At 39.9% G+C, this 19,851-nt stretch overlaps 1 protein-coding gene across 1 annotated transcript in view; it reads left to right on the top strand.

Moving 5' to 3' along the window:
* The window catches only part of LOC124619570 (tubulointerstitial nephritis antigen-like), a 529,036-nt gene that overhangs the window by 506,484 nt on the left and 2,701 nt on the right, over positions 1-19,851 (top strand). The window contains exons 8-9 of the mRNA XM_047146059.1: positions 12,574-12,791; positions 14,120-14,259. Of these exons, the coding sequence (XP_047002015.1) occupies positions 12,574-12,791; positions 14,120-14,259 (358 nt within the window). The remainder of the gene's footprint in view (positions 1-12,573; positions 12,792-14,119; positions 14,260-19,851) is intronic.

The raw sequence follows: 19,851 nt of genomic DNA, 5'->3' as shown, positions 1-19,851 counted from the left end.
CCGCTGTGGCCGAGCGGTTCTAGGCGCTTCAGTCCGGAACCGCGCTGCTGCTACGGTCGCACGTTCGAATCCTGCCGCGGGCATGGATGCGTGTGATGTCCTCAGGTTAGTTAGGCCTAAGCAGTTCTAAGTTCTAGGGGACTGATGACCTCAGTAGTTAAGTCCCATAGTGCTCAGAGCCATTTGAACCATTTTGAACCGGGCAAGTGGCATCCCACAATAATCAAAATCACAGGTTCAAACTGACAGCGTAGCAACCTCCGCTGAAAAAGATCCCACGACCGACGAGCTGTCTTCTGCGCTGGGGACACAACTTCAGAAGACGACAGGTTGGTGGAAAAAATGGTCAGAGACTCTTATTCAATCTCTCCAGATCTCTCCAGCTTCCAGATCAGATTTCCAAAGGGACACAAAATGTATAGTCTCATATTCGACAAAAATGAATTTCTCTATACTTACCCAAGTCCTTTTTTTGTGACGTCAAATTCGTCAAAGACGTTGAAAATTTCAACACAAACGTCTTTCCATGCTTTCTACGTCTTAAATTTTCCTTATATTTTTCACAGGTGTTGTTCCACAGCACTGGTTTAGATTGCTCTGCAGAAATCAGCCATCCGTATCAATATCTGGTAAACCGCTAATTTACCAGAAAAACTGCGACAACAGTTTTCAAAAAAATTAGAATAAGAGATAATTTTTAAGAGCTCGCTGTATGATTAAAACAGAAACTAAACTGTCCATGTGTGAACGGCATGGTTGTTTCTGTTCCCTACAAACGAGATCACATCTTACAGAATCCTGATGAAATCTGTTCGTGTCGAGGGAATATTCGCTGCTGTACTGTTTCTGGTTGCCGAATAGAGACCGAAGAACCGTTTCACACTTGTCGGCCGAAAACGAAGCGAACCGAATGGTACCGCGTACATGTGAAACAGGCCATAAGGTGTAAGTCGAATAAGGAATGTTCCTTCTGCTATACTTTACTACGAGGTCAAATGGGCCAGAAATTAAAAAAAAAAATGGCTCTGAGCACTATGGGACTCAACTGCTGAGGTCATTAGTCCCCTAGAACTTAGAACTAGTTAAACCTAACTAACCTAAGGACATCACACACATCCATGCCCGAGGCAGGATTCGAACCTGCGACCGTAGCGGTCTCGCGGTTCCAGACTGCAGCGCCAGAAATTAAAACAGTGAAAATTTCGTGAAGCTTTGTGACTATGGGACTTAACAAAATTTAAAAAAATGGCTCTGAGCACTATGGGACTTAACTTCTGAGGTCATCAGTCCCCTAGAACTTAGAACTATTTAAACCTAACTAACCTAAGGAGATCACACACATCCATGCCCGAGGCAAGATTCGAACCTGCGACCGTTAACATCTTAGGTCATCAGTCCCCTAGAACTTAGAACTACTAAAACCTAACTAACCTAGGGACATCACACACATCCGTGCCCGAGGCAGGATTCGAACCTGCGACCGTAGCGGTCGCGCGGTTCCAGTCTAAAGCGCCTAGAACCGCTCGCCCACTTCGGCCGGCGGGACTGATTACTTCAGATGGTAAGTCCCATAGTGCTTAGAGCCATTTTTCATCGGTCGCTAGGCGCTGCAGTCTGGAACCGCGCGACCGCTACGGTCGCATGTTCGAATCCTGCCTCGGGCATGGATGTGTGTGATGTCCTTAGGTTAGTTAGGTTTAAGTAGTTCTAAGTTCTAGGGGACTGATGACCTCAGAAGTTAAGTCCCATAGTGCTCAGAGCCATCATCGGTCCCTAGACTTACACACTACTCAAACTAACTTAAACACACACACCCATGCCCAAGGGAGGACTCGGACCTCCGGTGGGAGGGGCGCGCAATCCGTTACATGGCGCCTCAAACCGCGCGGCCCGTATTTTTCACGAGGACGTCATACATAATACAGAACTGAAGCACACATGTATGCACGTATCATCCACATGTCCTGCTGACCTACTCGACTCCTTTTGACCAAACTTGGCACACGTACCACTGTCTGGAAAGAGCCACTGTAGGTGTAAGAACCAACTATCTATCAAAGGCGTTGGGGTGAAGAATAAGTGTAGCCCACGACTTATGAATATCCAGACTTAATTTATCCAATTAAATTCTTCATTTGTGCGGCCAAAATGTCCGTAGTTGCTTTATAATTGATGAGGGTAGTTTTGATCCGTCGTTGCAACTACAAAAATGTGTGATTTTTCCACCAGACGCGTTTCGCTTTATTGAGGTAAAGCATTATCAGTGGTCTGTAATTAAGTTATTTGCATTTTGATTTGCTTTTAGATCGAAAAACAGTTCGTTAAGAATAGGTTGATTTGTACTTACGGTGATTTTTCGGCTGATTTCTCGCTTACATCGGGAAATGCCGTCTCCTAGCTCATCGTTGTTTTTCTGTGTATAACACAGATACTCTACCTCAATAAAGCGATATGCGTCTGGTGAAAAAAATCACGCATTTTTGTAGTTGCAACGACAGATCAAAAATACCCTCAAGAACCAATTTATCCAGTATTTGAGAATGAGAGAACTTAGCGACTTGCAACAAACTTTACGTACTGTACGATTTCAAACCATTAAGAAACCTATTTTTCTCGCTGACGACCCCCCGCAGAGTGACGAAAGGGAAAAAATTTATCGCTTACATTTTCGCTATCCGTGCAGTAAAGCTGCCGCATCAGTCCAGATCTTTTAACTTATTACTTCTTTACTAGACTACTGTGCTCGCGACACATTTTGCAGACAGTATTCATATTTATCACTATCCGCCAGGGTAGCCGAGCTTCCTGGACTCGGGTAGGCGCGCCGGCCCCAGATCGAAATCGCCCGGCGGATTAACGACGAGTGTGCCGGCCAGCCTGGATGTGGTTTTTAGGCTTTTTTCCCACATCCCGCTAGGTGAATAATGGGCTGGTCCCCATATTCCGCCTCAGTTACACGCGTCACAGACATTTGAAACACGTCCGCACTATTTCATGGTTTACACTAGACACAGACGGTTGGGGTACACTGATTCCGTCCTTGGGGGGGGGGGGGGGGTGGCAGGAAGGGGCATCCGGCCATCCCTAAACCATTGCCAAATCCGTTGTAACCACGCCGACCCTGTGATCGCTGTGGGGCTATGGCGTAAAGCGAAAGAAGAAGAAGAGGACAAAATATTCATATATATCACTGAATGTACCTCAAAAACTACATCACTGTACGAGACGTAGTTCAGGAGATGTGACATCATAAACACTGAGATGCGTGAGAAACTGCCGCATCGTGCATGATGTGTAAATTTATTATTTCTTTGCTACTAACTCGATACGCCACAGATTTCGGAGACAGCATCCACATACGCTGCTGAATATATGTACAGAATTACACATAAAAAACATGAAAATTATATCATTGTAGGAGATATTGTTCAGGGGATACGACGTTACAAATAGTGAGGTGCGTGGAAACAAAACTGCAGGGCGAAATTTGCTACAGGTACGGGTGAAATATGTATACAAATATGTCTCAAATATGTTACATATACGTGACATGTGCGCAGTCTGGCAATTCCGAAGGTAAAAATCTCCTCCTAAACCCATGGATCGATTTCAGCCACAGTTGGTACACATATTACTTGCTACCTGGAAACAAACAGTGTGGGGTTAAAAACCACCAGCTTGGTATCAGGGTGGGGGATAGACAGGGGGTGAGGGGGGGGGGGGGGGGGGTGTTGATGCCATGGAGAGGAAAGGTGGGTGCGGATATGGACAGAGAAGAGAGGGAGGAAATGGACAGAAAAGGGAAGACTTTTCAGTGTCAATAAACTTCACCAACAGCCGTATACTTAAAGATATTTTATTTTATTCTGAACCAGTTGTGGCAATTCATTTTGCCACCTTCTGCCCCATACACTTTCATCCAAATAAACGAACTTATCGTATAAAAAACTAAAACTAAACTAAACTCCTCCCGAACAGGCCATGAAGGCCCAACGGTACCGACCGGCCGTCGTGTCATCCTCAGCCCACAGGCGTCACTGGATGCAGATATGGAGTGGCATGTGGTCAGCATACTGCTCTCCCAGCCGTATGTCAGTTTCCGAGACTTCTCAATCAAGTAGCTCCTCAGTTTGCCTCATAAGGGCTGAGTGCACGCCGCTTGCCAACAGCGCTCGGCAGACCGGATGTCACCCATCCAAGTGCTAGCCGAGCCCGACAGCGCTTAACTTGGGTGATCTGACAGGAACCGATTTACCTCTGCAGCAAGGCCGTTGGCAAACTTATGTATAGCGGCATAAAATACTGGATATCGTGAATTCCAATTGTTATACAAATGCTTCGTACGAAGCAGTGACAGCGACAGAATTGTTTTATGGCGCTATACAATAAGTTCGTTTATTTGGATAAAAGCGTATGTGGCCTGAAGATGGCAAAATGAGTTGCCAAAACTGGTTACTTTCAGAATAAAATAAAATACCTTAAAGTATACGGCTGTTGGTGACGTTATTGACATTGAAAGGTACTTACCAGCTCATGTACCCCGACCATGACGGACCAACATAGATTGAAAAGGGAAGAGGTTGAGATGGATGAAGAGTGGGGGAGGAGGGACAGAGACAGTGCTGAGGAGGAGATGGTCACAGTGAGTAGGGATGAGGAGATGGACAGAGGGGGGGGGGGGGGGGGGGTGTTACAGACAGTGGGAGGACGACATGGACAGACAGAGGGAAGAGCTGTGCATTGACTTAGAAAGTGTGAGGAGGTGAACTTAGTGGAGGGAAGGGGAGATGGACTTACAGGCAGAAAGAAGGTGATAGAGAGAGGGGGAGAAGCAGATGGCAGGGGTAGGAGGTGATACACAGTGAGGGGGAGGGGGAGATGGACAGAGGGGTAAGGAGGACATGGACTAACAGAGGACTGGAATAAATACATATCTGGGCAGTGCCAGTTACTCAGCGAGGGGGTGATAAAATTAAGAAATCCAAATAAAACATTCCTTATAAAATGCGTCCAGTTTTTATTGGACACAGAGCTACAGGTGTTAGAATATAACCTAAACAAATACTCACAGAATGTTTTAAGGAAAGGCAAATGATTGAATTCAAAGTAACAAATTCGACCTCCCATTTCGATGCACTGTCGTCGGACCTAGGTTTTGTGGTGAACTTTGTGTCTGTAAACCCGGTAGGACCGCAGAAATCTTAAGTCCGCCTGTAACCTGGAGTTCACCTTTCAGCGATGTGAGGAGTCGCCAGAAACAACATTTGATTCAGATTCCTCGCTAGACTGAAGGTCCCCTTCTCCGGTTGGATAACTGGAGTAGGTTAGGGACATGCTAGCAGTCCAAGTGGCATCCAATTGAAAGTCCAGCACCCAGCCACTGAGCCACACGAAGTCTATACAACTATATAAAGACAAGACGTTGTTTAACGTTGTCACCAAAATCCTCGGAAAGGTCTTGACCAATTTACTTCAAACTTTTACACAACGCCCAAGTAATCATCCGGATGGAAATAGGCTTTTTATTATTTTAATATACAGGATGAGTCATTAACTATTGTCACCTAGAACAACTCCGAAAGTATGGTGGTAGATGAAAAGTTTGTGGGACAATTGTTGCATGGGACATCGAGGTCCATAATATGACGTTGGCTTTTTGTTGCTAGGTGGGGTTGCATCAGGGATATGAAGGTCAGCTTTGTTTTTTTTTAAATGGGGTGCTGTATTTTGGTACTTATTTTCTGATAGCGGCTCTCGAGACGAATCCAATGACATGCAACAATAGGGTTCTTGAAGGTCAACTAAGGCCACAAGGGTGGTATGAACGTCCATTCACAGAAGGTGTTCGAAGTGAAGACCATTGGTATGAATGCATTGCTGCAATCTTCTTATCGCAGATTGAGTGGTATTGGTTATCACTTCGGCACTTATTGAAGCATGTGCTATGACAATTCTCTCTTGTATATCATGCAAATAGTAAATATTCACCGAATACAGAGTATCCATCTAACGTGCTATTGACATGTAAACACCATTCGATGGTTTTGTAATACAACACTAATAGGAATGGTAAGACTAGTATCATTGAATAAAGCGAATGTGAATGATGTATTCCTTTGAAGAACAAGTCGATATGCTTCTCATTTATGGAGAATGCCAACGAAATTCAGTGAGAGCTAGAGACTTATCACCTGAAAGATATCCTCAACATACTCACTCTACACGTCGAACATTTAAATATGTGTATGATAAATTGAGAACAACTGGATCTTTAACGCATCGAAAACATATCTGACAAAGGAGAGTTATTAAGGAGGGAACTGAAATTTGTACTCTTGCCATTGTGGTTCGTGATCCTTGTGTTAGTTTGGGTCAAATTGCAAGAGCCAGAGTAGTGTTGTTCGTGTTCTGCATCAACATAAATATCATCCTTACCATATCAGTCTCCACCAAGAATTAACTGGTATCGATTGTATGCGTCACATTGAATTCTGCCAATGGGCTCAACTTCAGACTCAGAGGGATGACACATTTATTAATTTGATTTTATTTACTGATAAGGCTACATTCACGAACCATGGGAATGTTAATTTGCATAACATCCATTACTGGGCAACTGAAAATACATGTTGCCTGCCGGAAGTTGCACACCAAAAACCTTGGGCTTTGAATGTATGGTGTGGGACAGAATTATAGGCCCCAATTTTTCATCAAAGGAAATCTTAATTGTAGGAAGTACACCACCTTCCTGCAAGAAACATTAGGTCTATTATTGGAAGAAATACCTTTAGGAACAAGAAACAGAATGTGGTATCAACATGATGGGTATCTGGCACATTTTTCGCTGATGGCTAGAAATGAGTTGCAGAGACAATTCCCATATCATTGGATTGGACGCAGAAGAGATGTGTCAGGGCCGGCTTGTTCACCAGACTTGATGCCTCTCAATTTTTCTTGTAGGGATTCGTAAAAGATATTGTTTATAAATCACTTTTATGTAAACTGAAACTCCCAACTCAAACCTCAAAATAAAAACTGCAGTCAGTAAACCCATAACAACTGGAATACAGCAGTGTGAAATGAAAACTTAACTCTATACACATACTATATGGAAAGTTTCATTTGAATTAGTTTATACTACTACCTCCTAAAATATTTGCTATTTCTTCTTAAACACCCTATATTGTGTATTAAGCACTTAAATATAAAACTATCCATCCAGTGCACCAGTATGTGCACTATCATACATCATACAAAGAGTATTTACATCATCTCCTTGACATGTTGCAGAGCATCTCATGAGTTGTGCTTTGGAGACTTCGGCACAATTCCTTATTAGTGCTGCACCAACATTGACCCATGTGGAACTTAATTATTCTCCAGTGAGTTGTCTGGAGTAGTAAGTAACAGGATTCATGGTGGTCATTTCAATTGGGCTGGAGATGTTTCTGAACCACAACCAATCCAGTGGCCACACCTAAATAGCAAAGTGTGCAGGGAGTCTGTTCTCCTGTAACAATGATCCATGATCCCATCTCTTTGAGCTATTAATCACATTTGTGACATCCTTTCCATTCATATACCTGTCTAAAAAAATGTGGCCCGCTCAGCTTTTGTGATGACATTCCAGCCCAAATTGTAACATTGGGTTCCTTTTCAATTGTTGCACATAGTGGGGATTTTCGTTAGACCAGATAACTACATTCCTGCAGTGTGAACTGCGATATATAACACATTCATCAAAAGATAAAATTTTGAATAAGACACAGTATTTCAATTTTTTACATCATGTTAAACATGATGGTTCAGGGTATTCACAACTGTAATAATTACTTGGAAACAAATTGCAGCACGGATGCAGACTAGCATCTGCATGCCTCCAGTACACTACATTAGACTCGTAAACACTTGAGAATGGCCTTAGTACCTGAAAACATTTGTGTACAGTTAGAAAATAAAATTGTCAATGGTGCTGTAATTTGTTTCCAATTTGAAAATTGTGCCGACAAACCACAACAGGCTGTAACTTTCTGCTCCATCTCATCATCAGATAATTCATTCACGAAAATCAGTTAAATCCTTTCATGTTCAAATCTTTTTTAATATGATAATACATTGATGACCTGTTATTTCAAGCTCAGCAGATTTTATCCAAGAAGATTTTAGACTTCCAATCTGATTGAGCTATGGCAGCACATGTTTCCCGTCATGTTTTCCCATATTAATATGTGCCCAATCTTTGACGCTGTCTGAAACAAAAGCATAACAATGCAGTCAGCTTCAAAGCAGGGATACTGATAAAATGATGGTTTATTTCCCCACTTGCACAAAGTTCAGAGCAGTATGAGGACTTCTCAGACACCATGTAGATTTATACACTGCAATTCACCTTGAAACTCTTGATAGAGATTATATCCCATTTCACTATTCAGCACAGTAATAATGATAGTTTAAGTATATATTTATGCAGTTTTATTAGTCCAATCTTTTTTTACATTGTTCCAACAGGAGCGATACATAGAAGACTGTAGAATATTCCTAGTTTCCTCATTTAATACTGATTCTTGAAATTTTGACAGTAGGCTTTAGCCATATAGTTTGAGTCTATCTTCAAGTATCTGTGAGTTCAGTTTTTTCAGCATCTTCTTGCTTTTCTCTCATGGTTCAAACAAATCTAAGACCATTTGTGCTGCTCTTCTTTGTTTATATTCAGCATCCCCCTTTAGTCTTATTTGGTATGGGTCCTGTGTACTTGAGCAATATTTAGTGTGTCCCTCAAGTGTCTGATGGGCAATCTCTTTTGTAGAGGGATTAAATTTTCCCAGCATCCTACCAATGTACCAAAGCCCACCACCTGTTTCGTCTCTGACCGAGCCTATGTAATTGCTTCATTTCGTATCCCTACGAGCAGTATTTTTATGAGTTGACTAATTCCAACTGCAACTTATTGGTATTGTACTCATCAGATACTACATACTTATGTTTTGTGAAGTGCGCAGTTTCACATTCTTGAATGCATAAAGTAAATTACTAATCTTTACCTGACCCTGAAATCTTATCAATATCTTAATAAATGTTTGTGCCACTTTCTTAGATTATATTTCATTGTAGATAACTGCACTGTCTGTTACAAGTCTGAAGTTAGCATAACATTGTCTGCCAAGTAATTAATTTACAACATAACAACAATTGTTCCAAAACACTTCCCCGGGGACGCACTTGAAGTTACTTCTATGTCTGCTGGTGACATCCTAACCGAGACAACATGCTACATCCACCTCATCAAGAAATCCTCTATCACTTCACAAATTTTGTTTGACACTCCATATGTCTGTACTTGCATTAAAAATCATTGAAGTGGTGCCAAGTTAAATGTTTCGCAGAAGTCAATACACACCACATCTCCGGACTGCTTTGATCCATAATTTTCACAATGTCATGTGTAAAAAGTGTGAGCTGGGCTTAATATGAATGATGTTTTTCGAATCCATGCTGTTCAAGATGTCTCATTATGTTTGAGCTCAGAATAAGTTGTAAACATCGGCAGCAGATACATGTCAAAGACGTCAGGCCATAGTTCCAAGGATCACTGTTGCTACCCTTCCTATGACCTGTGCTTCCTTTCACCTGTTGGGCATAGTTTTGTGTTCACAATATCTATGATTCATCATAGTTAAAAGCGAAGTTAGCTTAGCTACAAAATATGTATAAACTGTGACTGGTCTTCCACTGGGCCATCAAGTTTTGTTTAGTTAGATTTTTTACTGTTGCTTGTATTGGTTGGTGTATGAGATTAGCTCATAGTGGTTGGACTAATATTCTAGAGCATTTTTAAGGGCCCAGAGGTGATTTATCTCTATCTTTTGGTTTTCAATCTGTAGGCCAGAAGTGACTGTTTCACATGTTTTGAGGAATTTACTGTGTTTTTGTGTAAGCAAATGGTGGGAGGGAATGGCCCTATTATTGTCTGATCTCCTGGAACTGAACATTATGCTTTGACATTTATATGGTTAGTTTCTGTTCCTCAAAAGACTGCATAACTGAGTGGTTATAACAAGTCCAGGAAACAAAATAGTGCCTTCAGGGAGAAGGAAAGTGGCATAGGATGAAATATGCATGAGAGACTGGACTGGTGAGATAAATGGTAGCTAGGAGTAGGAATTGTAATTGCAAGGTTTTGGTGTTGTCAAGCTGTGGGATTTTACTTTTACCCAGCCATCCTATGATTGAGTACATTGATTAGTGGGCTAACTAGCTCAAAATTTGTTTCTGGTTGTTGTCTTACTATATGTGTTATATCTTTAATAACCTATTCACCATATTCTTCAGCCTTCCTGTTATCATTTAATTGCTTTCTTTGACAGAGTGTAAAATAACACATTCTTCCCATGTGTTGAACACTACCTTTAAATATCAGTTGTCTCCAGTCATGACAATAGTATTAAGTTGCAAGTCCACTTTTTAGGCACTGTGTTGTTGATTTGTTTACACTTGATAGCTCTAATGAAGACAGCTTGGGAAACTATAAAAATAACGAGGGCATGGGGCCTGGATCATGGTGGCAGCCATTCAGTTGCAAACTTGGAAATCCGGAGAGAAAGAGAGCTCCATGCTGGAAAAAAATTTAGTCATCATGAATGTGCCTTTCAAGAACTAGGGTGGAATATAACAATATTACAAAAAGGATAGTTGTTACTCATCATATAGCTGAGATGCCGAGTCACAGATAGGCACAACGAAAAGATCATTGTAAAGTGAGCTTTCGGTCAACAAGGCCTTCATTGAAAATAGACAACATACACATACACAGTCACACAAATACAGCTCACATATACATGACCACGGTCTCTGGCTGTAATAGACCTAGATGCAAGACCTTCCCATACACCCTCCTACCACCACCTACTCCACTCTGGTCACATCAAAGGCAGGGCTACCTGTGAAACCAGTCCTGTAATCTACAAGCTAAGCTGCAACAACTGTGCTGCCTTCTTTGTGGGCATGACAATCAACATGCCGTCTGTCTGCATCAATGGCCACCGATAAATTGTGGCCGAGAAACAGCTGGACCAGCCCATTGCTGAGAACATTATCCTAAACCATCTAGCCCCTTCCCTGTTCCCACTGCAGCACTACATCCTCCTTCCTGAATGAGATTTTTCACTCTGCAGTGGAGTGTGTGCTGATATGAAACTTCCTGCCACCCCCCCCCCCCCCTCCGGTGCAGCACTTTACCATCCCCCATCCTTATGTTGCTATTGTTCCCCACCCCAGCCTCCTCCTTACCACCACCACCACCACCCAGTTGCTTCACCCATAATGCACTGCTGTTTGCAGTCTGGCTTCAACAGACAGAGACTGTTGTCATGTGTGTGAGAGTTGCATTTGCGTGTGTGTGTGTGTGTATGTTACCTGTTTTTGATGAAGGGCTTGTTGGCTGAAAGCTCACTTTCTGACTGTCTTTTTGTTGTGCCTATCTCTGACTCAGCATCTCTGCTATAAGGTAAGTAACAACTATCCTTTTTATAACATTGTTTCAAAAATTAGGGCTTACTTGAGAAGTAAGAACTCATGGAAGACTTCAGAGGATCAAAGAGGAGATCATATTGGTAATTTTTTGGATAAATAAAAATTCAGGATTCAAGTTAAGCAGTGCAAGAGTTATTAAGCTGCCAAAACTGATGCTGATCATAACTGAGTGCTAATGAAATGCCAGTTGACTTTGAAGCATTCAAAGAGAAAGCAGCTGAAACATTGTAATCTATACAAGTTGAAGGCTAAAACTCATATTGCCTTGGCACAATATGTGACAAAAGAAATAATGATCTTTCTATAGGTTACTGGTGTATAAAATCAACAGAATGGCTTTAGAAGATGTTTAGTAAATCTAGCAGAATAAGTACTAGAATAAAAACTATAGAAAATATACATGTATGGACCTAAGTTTTTATAATGAGGTGCTTCTCCACTATAGCTCCCCATTCATTTTTGTTTGTGACAGAGAGGGCCTTGCCTACCTAGAGTGAGGTCATGTTTTCAGGGTTACACCCTTCTCTACTGTTACATTCCAAATACTTCCATTTCACCTTCTCCAGTTCTCCATGTGTTCAGAATTTTTTTTTAAGTTCCATGTTGCTATTCACCACACAGAGAATGTGTTGATCAGCAGGAAGGCACATTTAAGAGTAGACTGTTGGAAAATGCCAGCTTTTGGACAAAGTCCCTCATCAGATGAGAGATAAGCAAACACATATTCACACACAACTCAAACACACATGGTCTCTGTCATCTTCAGGCTCTGTGGCACTGATATTTTCCAACAGTCTACTTTTAAATGTGCATATCTACTGCTTAGTACCTCTTCTGTGTGGTGAGAAACTATTCTAATTCATATTATTTCATTCCAGGTTTTCCATTTTTAGAATTCACATATCAATATTTTTGTAGAGTTCTTTTGTTGAAGAAAACTGCTGAAGAGGAATTATTCTGCACAGCTGCTAATAGAAACCCGGAACATGTGGAGTCAGAAGAATAAGTAGAGAATAAATGAAAACCATGGACTGTATTTTACAGTGTGGTGGACGAGCCATGTTACCCATACACAGCACAGAGTGGCACCCCTGGTAAGTGCCGTCTGGGTCGCCGTGCAAACCTGCTGACTGCTCGCTGCACACCACCAAGGACTCTGTACGGGCCACCCAGGACTGAGCTGTACCGCACCGGACCAGCCTACCGGCTTGGCTCTGAGGAGGACATCATGCACGAGATTATGGAGTCTGGACCTGTACAGGGTGAGCTCTCACTGCTGTTATTTTAGGCTATCCATGAAGTGGATTTTGAGATGTAGGATTCCTCATAAAGGTGTTTTTACCTAAAAATCATTACCGGTTTAGGAAATACCACTTACCTAAAGCACAGGGAGTTCAATACTGTTCTGCATTGCTTACTTACAACAAACATATGATTATATGAATCCACCCTTGCCAATGTTTTTCAGCACCATTAAAAATTTATAGGTAAAATAAATTTGAAACAATGAAAGGGCTATATCAAAACCGAAAAAAGTTATGTCCTAATCCCTTAGTTATACTTTCAGCAGGACAAGGCATACCTAAAGAAACTTGTGTGCTCTATTCCTCATCAAATAGAGACCACTATCAAGGCTAAAGGTGGTATTGGGATGATGTCTCCTGCCAGTGATTACTTTTTTGCCTGTTAGCTATCTTGACCAACAAATAACAATTAGCTCAGTAATATCCAGATGGGCAGATAGAAGACAACTAAAATAAACTGAAGACAGAGCTTTCCAATGTCATCACTCTTACAAGAACAAAAAATGGCATTTCAATGACTCATGCAAAAAAAAAAAAGCAGTTCAGGTTCTTAAGGTTCCTTTTTTATGTTCTGAAAACCACAACTTGTAAGTAAAAATAGTACAGTTATAACTTCCCGTCAAACACTTTATTACACCTTTATTCATTCCTTCAAGCAATTATGTGATCCTCATATCTTATTACAAACTAGTGAAGAAGAAACATTAGGGTCTGAGATCATTAAACATGAAGTGCCAGATAGGTTGGGGAAAGATAGGGAAAAAAATTGACGGGTAGGTGGGTGGGTGGTGGTGGTGGTGGTGTTGGTGGGTGTGAATCATCTTACTTGGTATTACTTAACAGTAAAACTACATCATTAAATGTAGACAGCACTAATTTTCCTGACAGAACTGCAGACAACAAAATAAATAACTGTAGTATGTTAAAAAACCTAACATTTCTGTCAAGTGAAATAATTAATTGAATATCTATTTGATATAAAATGTAAAAAACAAATTCAATAATCAAAGGCTGTCACTCAATAAAAAGAATATTTCTTGCTTCCTAATTTTTGTAGCTTCCTGAATTCACGATAATATTGTGTTGATTCCCATGAACTATAGAAATAACAGTGACCAGCAAGAAACAGTCTTAAACAATAATAAATGAAGGTGGTATTATTTCTTTAACTAATGTCCTACACTATAAAAGCACCTGTAACGAAACAGATGTGTTACATTTTTGATGACTCACACCACCATAAGAACAATGAGCATAAGAACAATAATTTTTCTTTCTTTTAATAGCCACTATGAAGGTGTACCATGACTTCTTCATGTACCGTGGTGGAATCTACCGACACTCAATGCTTGATACAACTCAGAGAACTGGTTATCACTCTGTGCGTATTGTTGGCTGGGGAGAAGCTCAAGGAACCAAGTACTGGGTAAGTATGCTCCAAAACTTCAGCTCTTGATTTTCTCCCTAGAGATATTTTTTCCCATCATGATGTTTGTGCCTCAAAAATATGCATCTGTAAAGATTCAGTTGCTTCCTGAAATGACTAAATTTGCTGTTCAAGCATATTTTGTTTGACATAGGAGAATAAAAAGAAGTCTTTTGCTGGACAATGGAACATTAATTAGACATTTTTCTCCAGCATCAAATAAGCAATTGTTTCATGTGCTTTGGTAGGTGGCATTGTCATGATGAAGAATGATGTGATTTTTTCAGTTCTTTTCCTCATCTTACTACTGAAAAATTGTTGTCTGCCGTTCATCATTAACTGTTCTTTGATTCTCTAAAGCAATCATTGTGACCTTCCCAATGCGACCAATTAAACAAGCCATGCTTTACTTGGAACTGTTAGTCGAACATACCTTTTTTTCTTATTTTGGTTCATCTTGGACATTCAAATGGTTGATTACTATTTAGTTTCAAGCTCGTATCAACATATCCATGTTTTGTCTCTTGTTATTTTCCATTTCTTTGGTCAATTTGTTCCCGTATTTCCTTATAAAGTGAGGTAACTTTGCTTCAGAGTTTCAGTCAAACTATGTGAAATCCACTGCAAAAAAGATATCTTCAGCAGCTAAATGTTCTTGTAAAATCTCCAGTTTTCTAAGAATGTCTGTCTCACATTGAGACACATACAATCTTCAATCATGTTTCACACAGCATCAATGTTTATTTCAAAACAACTGATTTTGAACGAATTTCAAAAAATTCATTGCTGGTGGAAGCCATGACAAAATTCCACAAATCATTTGTAAAATTATTTTCTGAAGATGATTCATTACCAAAAATTGATTGGAGTGATTCAAGGCATTGTTGTTGAGTTACATCTTTACCAAAAACATAAGAAAAACCTTTACATGAAGGTTCCATTTTTAAAAAATATTATTGCTTTAAATGCTCACAGTAAAAAAACTACAAGGCCAGTCTCGGAGCTGTCATTTTTCTAACAAAAATAATTGATAAATTTTAACACAGTAGTGATATCACACCTCAGCAGAAATGTATACAGATCACTTGTAAGAACTTAAGAGGTGACCGTCATATCCATCTATTTCTCTTTCCTTCCCTCTATATAATGTGGCCAACATTGTGGGTCATCCTAATGAGATTTATCAACTCAGGTTCAAGTCATGGCTTTGAGCAGACCACTGAAGTAAACCAACGTGTTCATCCTTAAACCACTATGATACAGTCTTTGTTTTGCAAACAGAAGAATTATAAAGCTGGTATGGAAAAGCACTACTTCCGAACTGCTGTACTGAAATTTCTGCCAATGGCCAAAACGAAAAGTCTAAACTCAACCAGGAAAAACTGTCTCAGACCATTACACCACCTTTTATCTCATTTCGCTTTTATCACAGTACCACCAGTAAACACCATCAGCCAGGCCCCTATCGGGACCACCGATCTGTCAGTGTGCCATATCATGTTCCATAATTCATCAGTTCATAAAACTTTCTTATACTACCCCCACAGACTACTGATAATAGCAATGGTGTACACCTCTAAGAAAACTGCACTTTGTTTGTGATGATGAACAACTTCTGGACAGCAACATTGAGACCTAGTATCCCCTAATCAATTTTATACAATAGTCATCAAGGATATCTGACAACTTCTTTGTGTAGCATATTAGAGAGTTGACCAAATGTGATCAATTAGTTAATTACGGTTATAAGACCATTGCATAGAATGAGAGAATTTGCTGTGTTTGCAGTTCTCAGTAACATCATTATCAGTGCACCTGGACACAAATAACTGCTGTAAAAGAAGTGATTGGGTGCCTGAACCTGTGGACTCTTTAAATGTTATTTTTGATCTCAATCTTTCTGTTGTCTTATTCTGATAGGAAACACTCGGTACCTCCTTAATATCCCTTGAAGGTGTAGTTTTGTGTCACATAGAGCTTGTAAAGGCACCAGTGATGAAATCTAAATGGAATTTTTATATTTTATGAAGTTGCCAAGACCATTAATAGTTACAGTTCATTACTGATAACATGATGTAATATCTTTAAATTTTTTATTTGTTTATTCTTTGGTAGCAAAGATGTGATTATTCTGGGATAGCTGCTAAGAAAAGTCAATAAAGAAGTCTTAAGCAGGCCAAATGGCATGTGTTCTTTGTGATTTAAAATTAGACTAAATATCGTCAGGCAACATCTTTTGGGAACTGCCGCAAATGTTATATTACAGCGGTTATATTTTGGTGACCTTGGTTTTCTGACAACTGACACAGGATTTAGTCCACTGTCACACATCACTTTTGATGTTTGACCAAATGGCTCTGCTACTCAACAGTTTCACTGTTGTCTTTATGCCAGGATGAGCTAAACCATGAAAATGAAGAAATATTTGATAACAAAAAGGTTGAGGAATATAAGGTCTGATATTTGCAGTGGATGTGTCACACCACAATGTTTTCCCTGATGGACACCAAATATAACTGCTGTAATGTAATATTTGCGGCAGTTCCCAAAAGATGTTGCTTGACGATATTTAGTCTAATTTTAAATCACCAAGAACACACGCCACTTGGCCTGCTTAACACTTCTTTATTGACTTTTCTTAGCAGCTATCCCAGAATCATCACATCTTTGCTACAAAAGAATAAACAAAAAAATAAAATTTTAAAGATATTACGTCATGTTATCAGTAATGAACTATAACTATTAACAGTCTTGGCAACTTCATAAAATATAAAAATTCCATTTAGATTTAATCACTGTTGCCTTTATAAGCTCATTAGGTGTGGGTCTGTATTTTTGGCCACATAAATACTATTTCCTACAGTAAAGATAGCTCTTCCTTTTCATATTGATAGATTCTGTTAACAGAATTAAGTACTGATCTCTGTTAACCTCATCCTCAATACAAGTGGGGCTCTCTCATTTTGGCATCCAAGTAACCTGCCCTTCCTTTCTAAGCCTCCCTAACCCATTTTCCCCCTCCCCCTCCCCTCCCGAAGAAGGAAGTATTATATCTGAAAGCTACAAAGTCTGTTACTTTTCCTTTTATATGTGTCTCTTGGTAGTACTACAGATTTTACTTCCCAAAGAAAAGCAATAGCCAGCAATTTTTGTCTGATAATTTATTAGATTTTTCAGTTGAATTTTCCGTAGACACAGGACAGCATAATCTCACACATATATTTTTCATTTTCAGATTAAAGTATATTAATTAATCCTTTTGTATTTTGTTCTCCATTTGTAAAATAAAAACTACATCAATTGTTATTTCAGTGTTCTCTTTCTTTTGCACAGGTTATCACTGTACACCATCATTATATCACTAATTTGCTCTGTTTTATGCATGTCAGTGATCATTCCAGTTTAGAATAATCTTAAGCTCGTATATTGTATAGAAATTACCATACTGTGAATACAGATTTTCCGGGCGTGTACTACTGACCAAAAGTTCTCGGGTTTCCACTGGCTAGTGGTATTAAAATACAGTGAAGTTTTGAAGAGTGTCACACTCACCATCTCCCCACAAAGTGTCAAGATATTGTGGATGCTGTAATACTTATTCTAATGCCCTCTTCTACTGGGCTGTGTGTGACTGGGTCTGTCTGGCCAACAGGCGGGGAGGTGGTGAGGCTGTGGTAGTGGGGATAGCTGGTGTGCATGGAGGCGGTGCTCGCATATCTGTCTATGCATTCCAGATGTGTGTTTTGTACTGGATGGTGCTGAGCACACACTATTCGTATTGCCCCTAACACTGGATTCTGTGCAGCACTCAGTTGGAATCTCTTGTCTCTACTGACCAAGTTCTCATTAATACTCCCTATGCATTACTTTGTAATGCTGTCCCAATAGCCAGATTCTTGGCATAGCATCTAGGTGTTCTGAAAGCCAAAGGTGTGGGTCTTCCTTGATACTATGCTGATCTCTCTGTGTGTCCCAGTCTTACATCTCTGATATGCTTCTTGCAGCATTTCAAAACACCACAACATGTTTGCCGCATGTGTTGTTGGCCACATTTACAGGCAATGCTGTATATCCCAGGTACATTGAGTTTTAATGGGTCTTTCATAGTATCAAGGTACTCTTTTGTTCCTGGACATGGTCAGAAGATTTTTCAAGTAGCTTCACAATTTTGGCTGAAAGCAGTTCCACATACAGAAGGAAAGTGAATCTCTTGTCTTCTTCCTCCACTTCCTGGTTTGCTACATCTTTTCTCTTATTGAATGCCCTGCTAATCTGTGTATCAATGTATCCATTTGTGTGGAATGCCTCCTTCAGGTGTTGTATTTCTTATTTCACCTGTGAGATATTCTTCATCGTAGATGATGTATGTCCTATGTACCAAAGGGTAGCGCTACTGCCACTGTGCTGAATGGTGGCAGCTCATTGCTCACAGGCACAAGTCTCTCTGGGTATTCTACCCATATGCTACTTAGCCCAGTGTGCCATCTGCCTTCTTCTTTATCAGTATGTCTCAGAGAAGGGATAACCACTCTCCTCTATTTCTGTAGTGAAAATGATGTTTTGATGAATGTTGTTAAGGTGGTTGAGCAACTCAGTCCAGTGGCTGCCTGCCATGTGCATACACTACAAAAATATTGTCAACATAGTGGAAGAAGTGCTTGAGTTTATAGCAAGTGATTTGAAGGACAACATCCACAAAGTGTTCCATGTAGAGATTTACAATCCCAGGAGGCAGTGGGGATTCCATGACCACTCCGTCCATCTGTTCATAATACTCTCTATTGCACTTGAAGTAGTTGAGATGACAAATATGGCACTCTTTGAAATGTCATGGTGTTTTAACACTGCCACCTGGATGCAAGCTTGAGAACTACTTTTTTTTTTTCAAGATATATTACACTGTTCATCATTATCACTTTTCTCTTCATTGATTAATTACTGCTACCCTCTAAAGAAAGTTTTAGGCGTATGTGTAACCAGGTTTTTTTATAGCAGCTACCAGGGTACAATTAATTTATGAAATTGGGGATATCTGACTAAGGCCATGCTGTGGAAGAGTCCAATCTGATAAAAAAATCTTAAAATAAAATTTTTCAGAGTTTTAAATAAATTAATATGACAATGGAGTGAAAATGCTAAGTTTCATATTGTATCTGAATCTGAATACTGAAATTGAAGATGGAAACAGCCTTTTTGTATTTTTTGTTTGTTTTCCTGAATTAGTATAATTGCATCTACAAAACATGTTCAGAAAGTAAGTGTTCTAGATTCTTATATTTGCTAGAATAAGTGTATTTGAAAAAAAAAACTACAGGATATCATTGACATACTTGTTCAACATAATCACTATGCTGTTCAGTGCACATGGTGAGCCATGGCACAAACATTTTGTGCTCTCCTCAAATAACTCTCCCACCAGCTCCTTCCCGCACTTGATGATGTTTACCCAAAATTGTGGTTTTGAATTTTTTGGCAGATGGGGATTTGGAATGACACCAATGTGATGACTGTCATTTTTGTCTCAGATATTTAATAAGCCATCCACATTTCATCTCCAGTCACAATAGAGCTCAGAAAATCCTCACCTTCCAA

The sequence above is a fragment of the Schistocerca americana genome, chromosome 6 (assembly GCF_021461395.2).
Source record: "Schistocerca americana isolate TAMUIC-IGC-003095 chromosome 6, iqSchAmer2.1, whole genome shotgun sequence".
Taxonomy (NCBI): Eukaryota; Metazoa; Arthropoda; class Insecta; order Orthoptera; family Acrididae; genus Schistocerca; species Schistocerca americana.
This window is presented reverse-complemented; position numbering and strand designations above follow the sequence as displayed.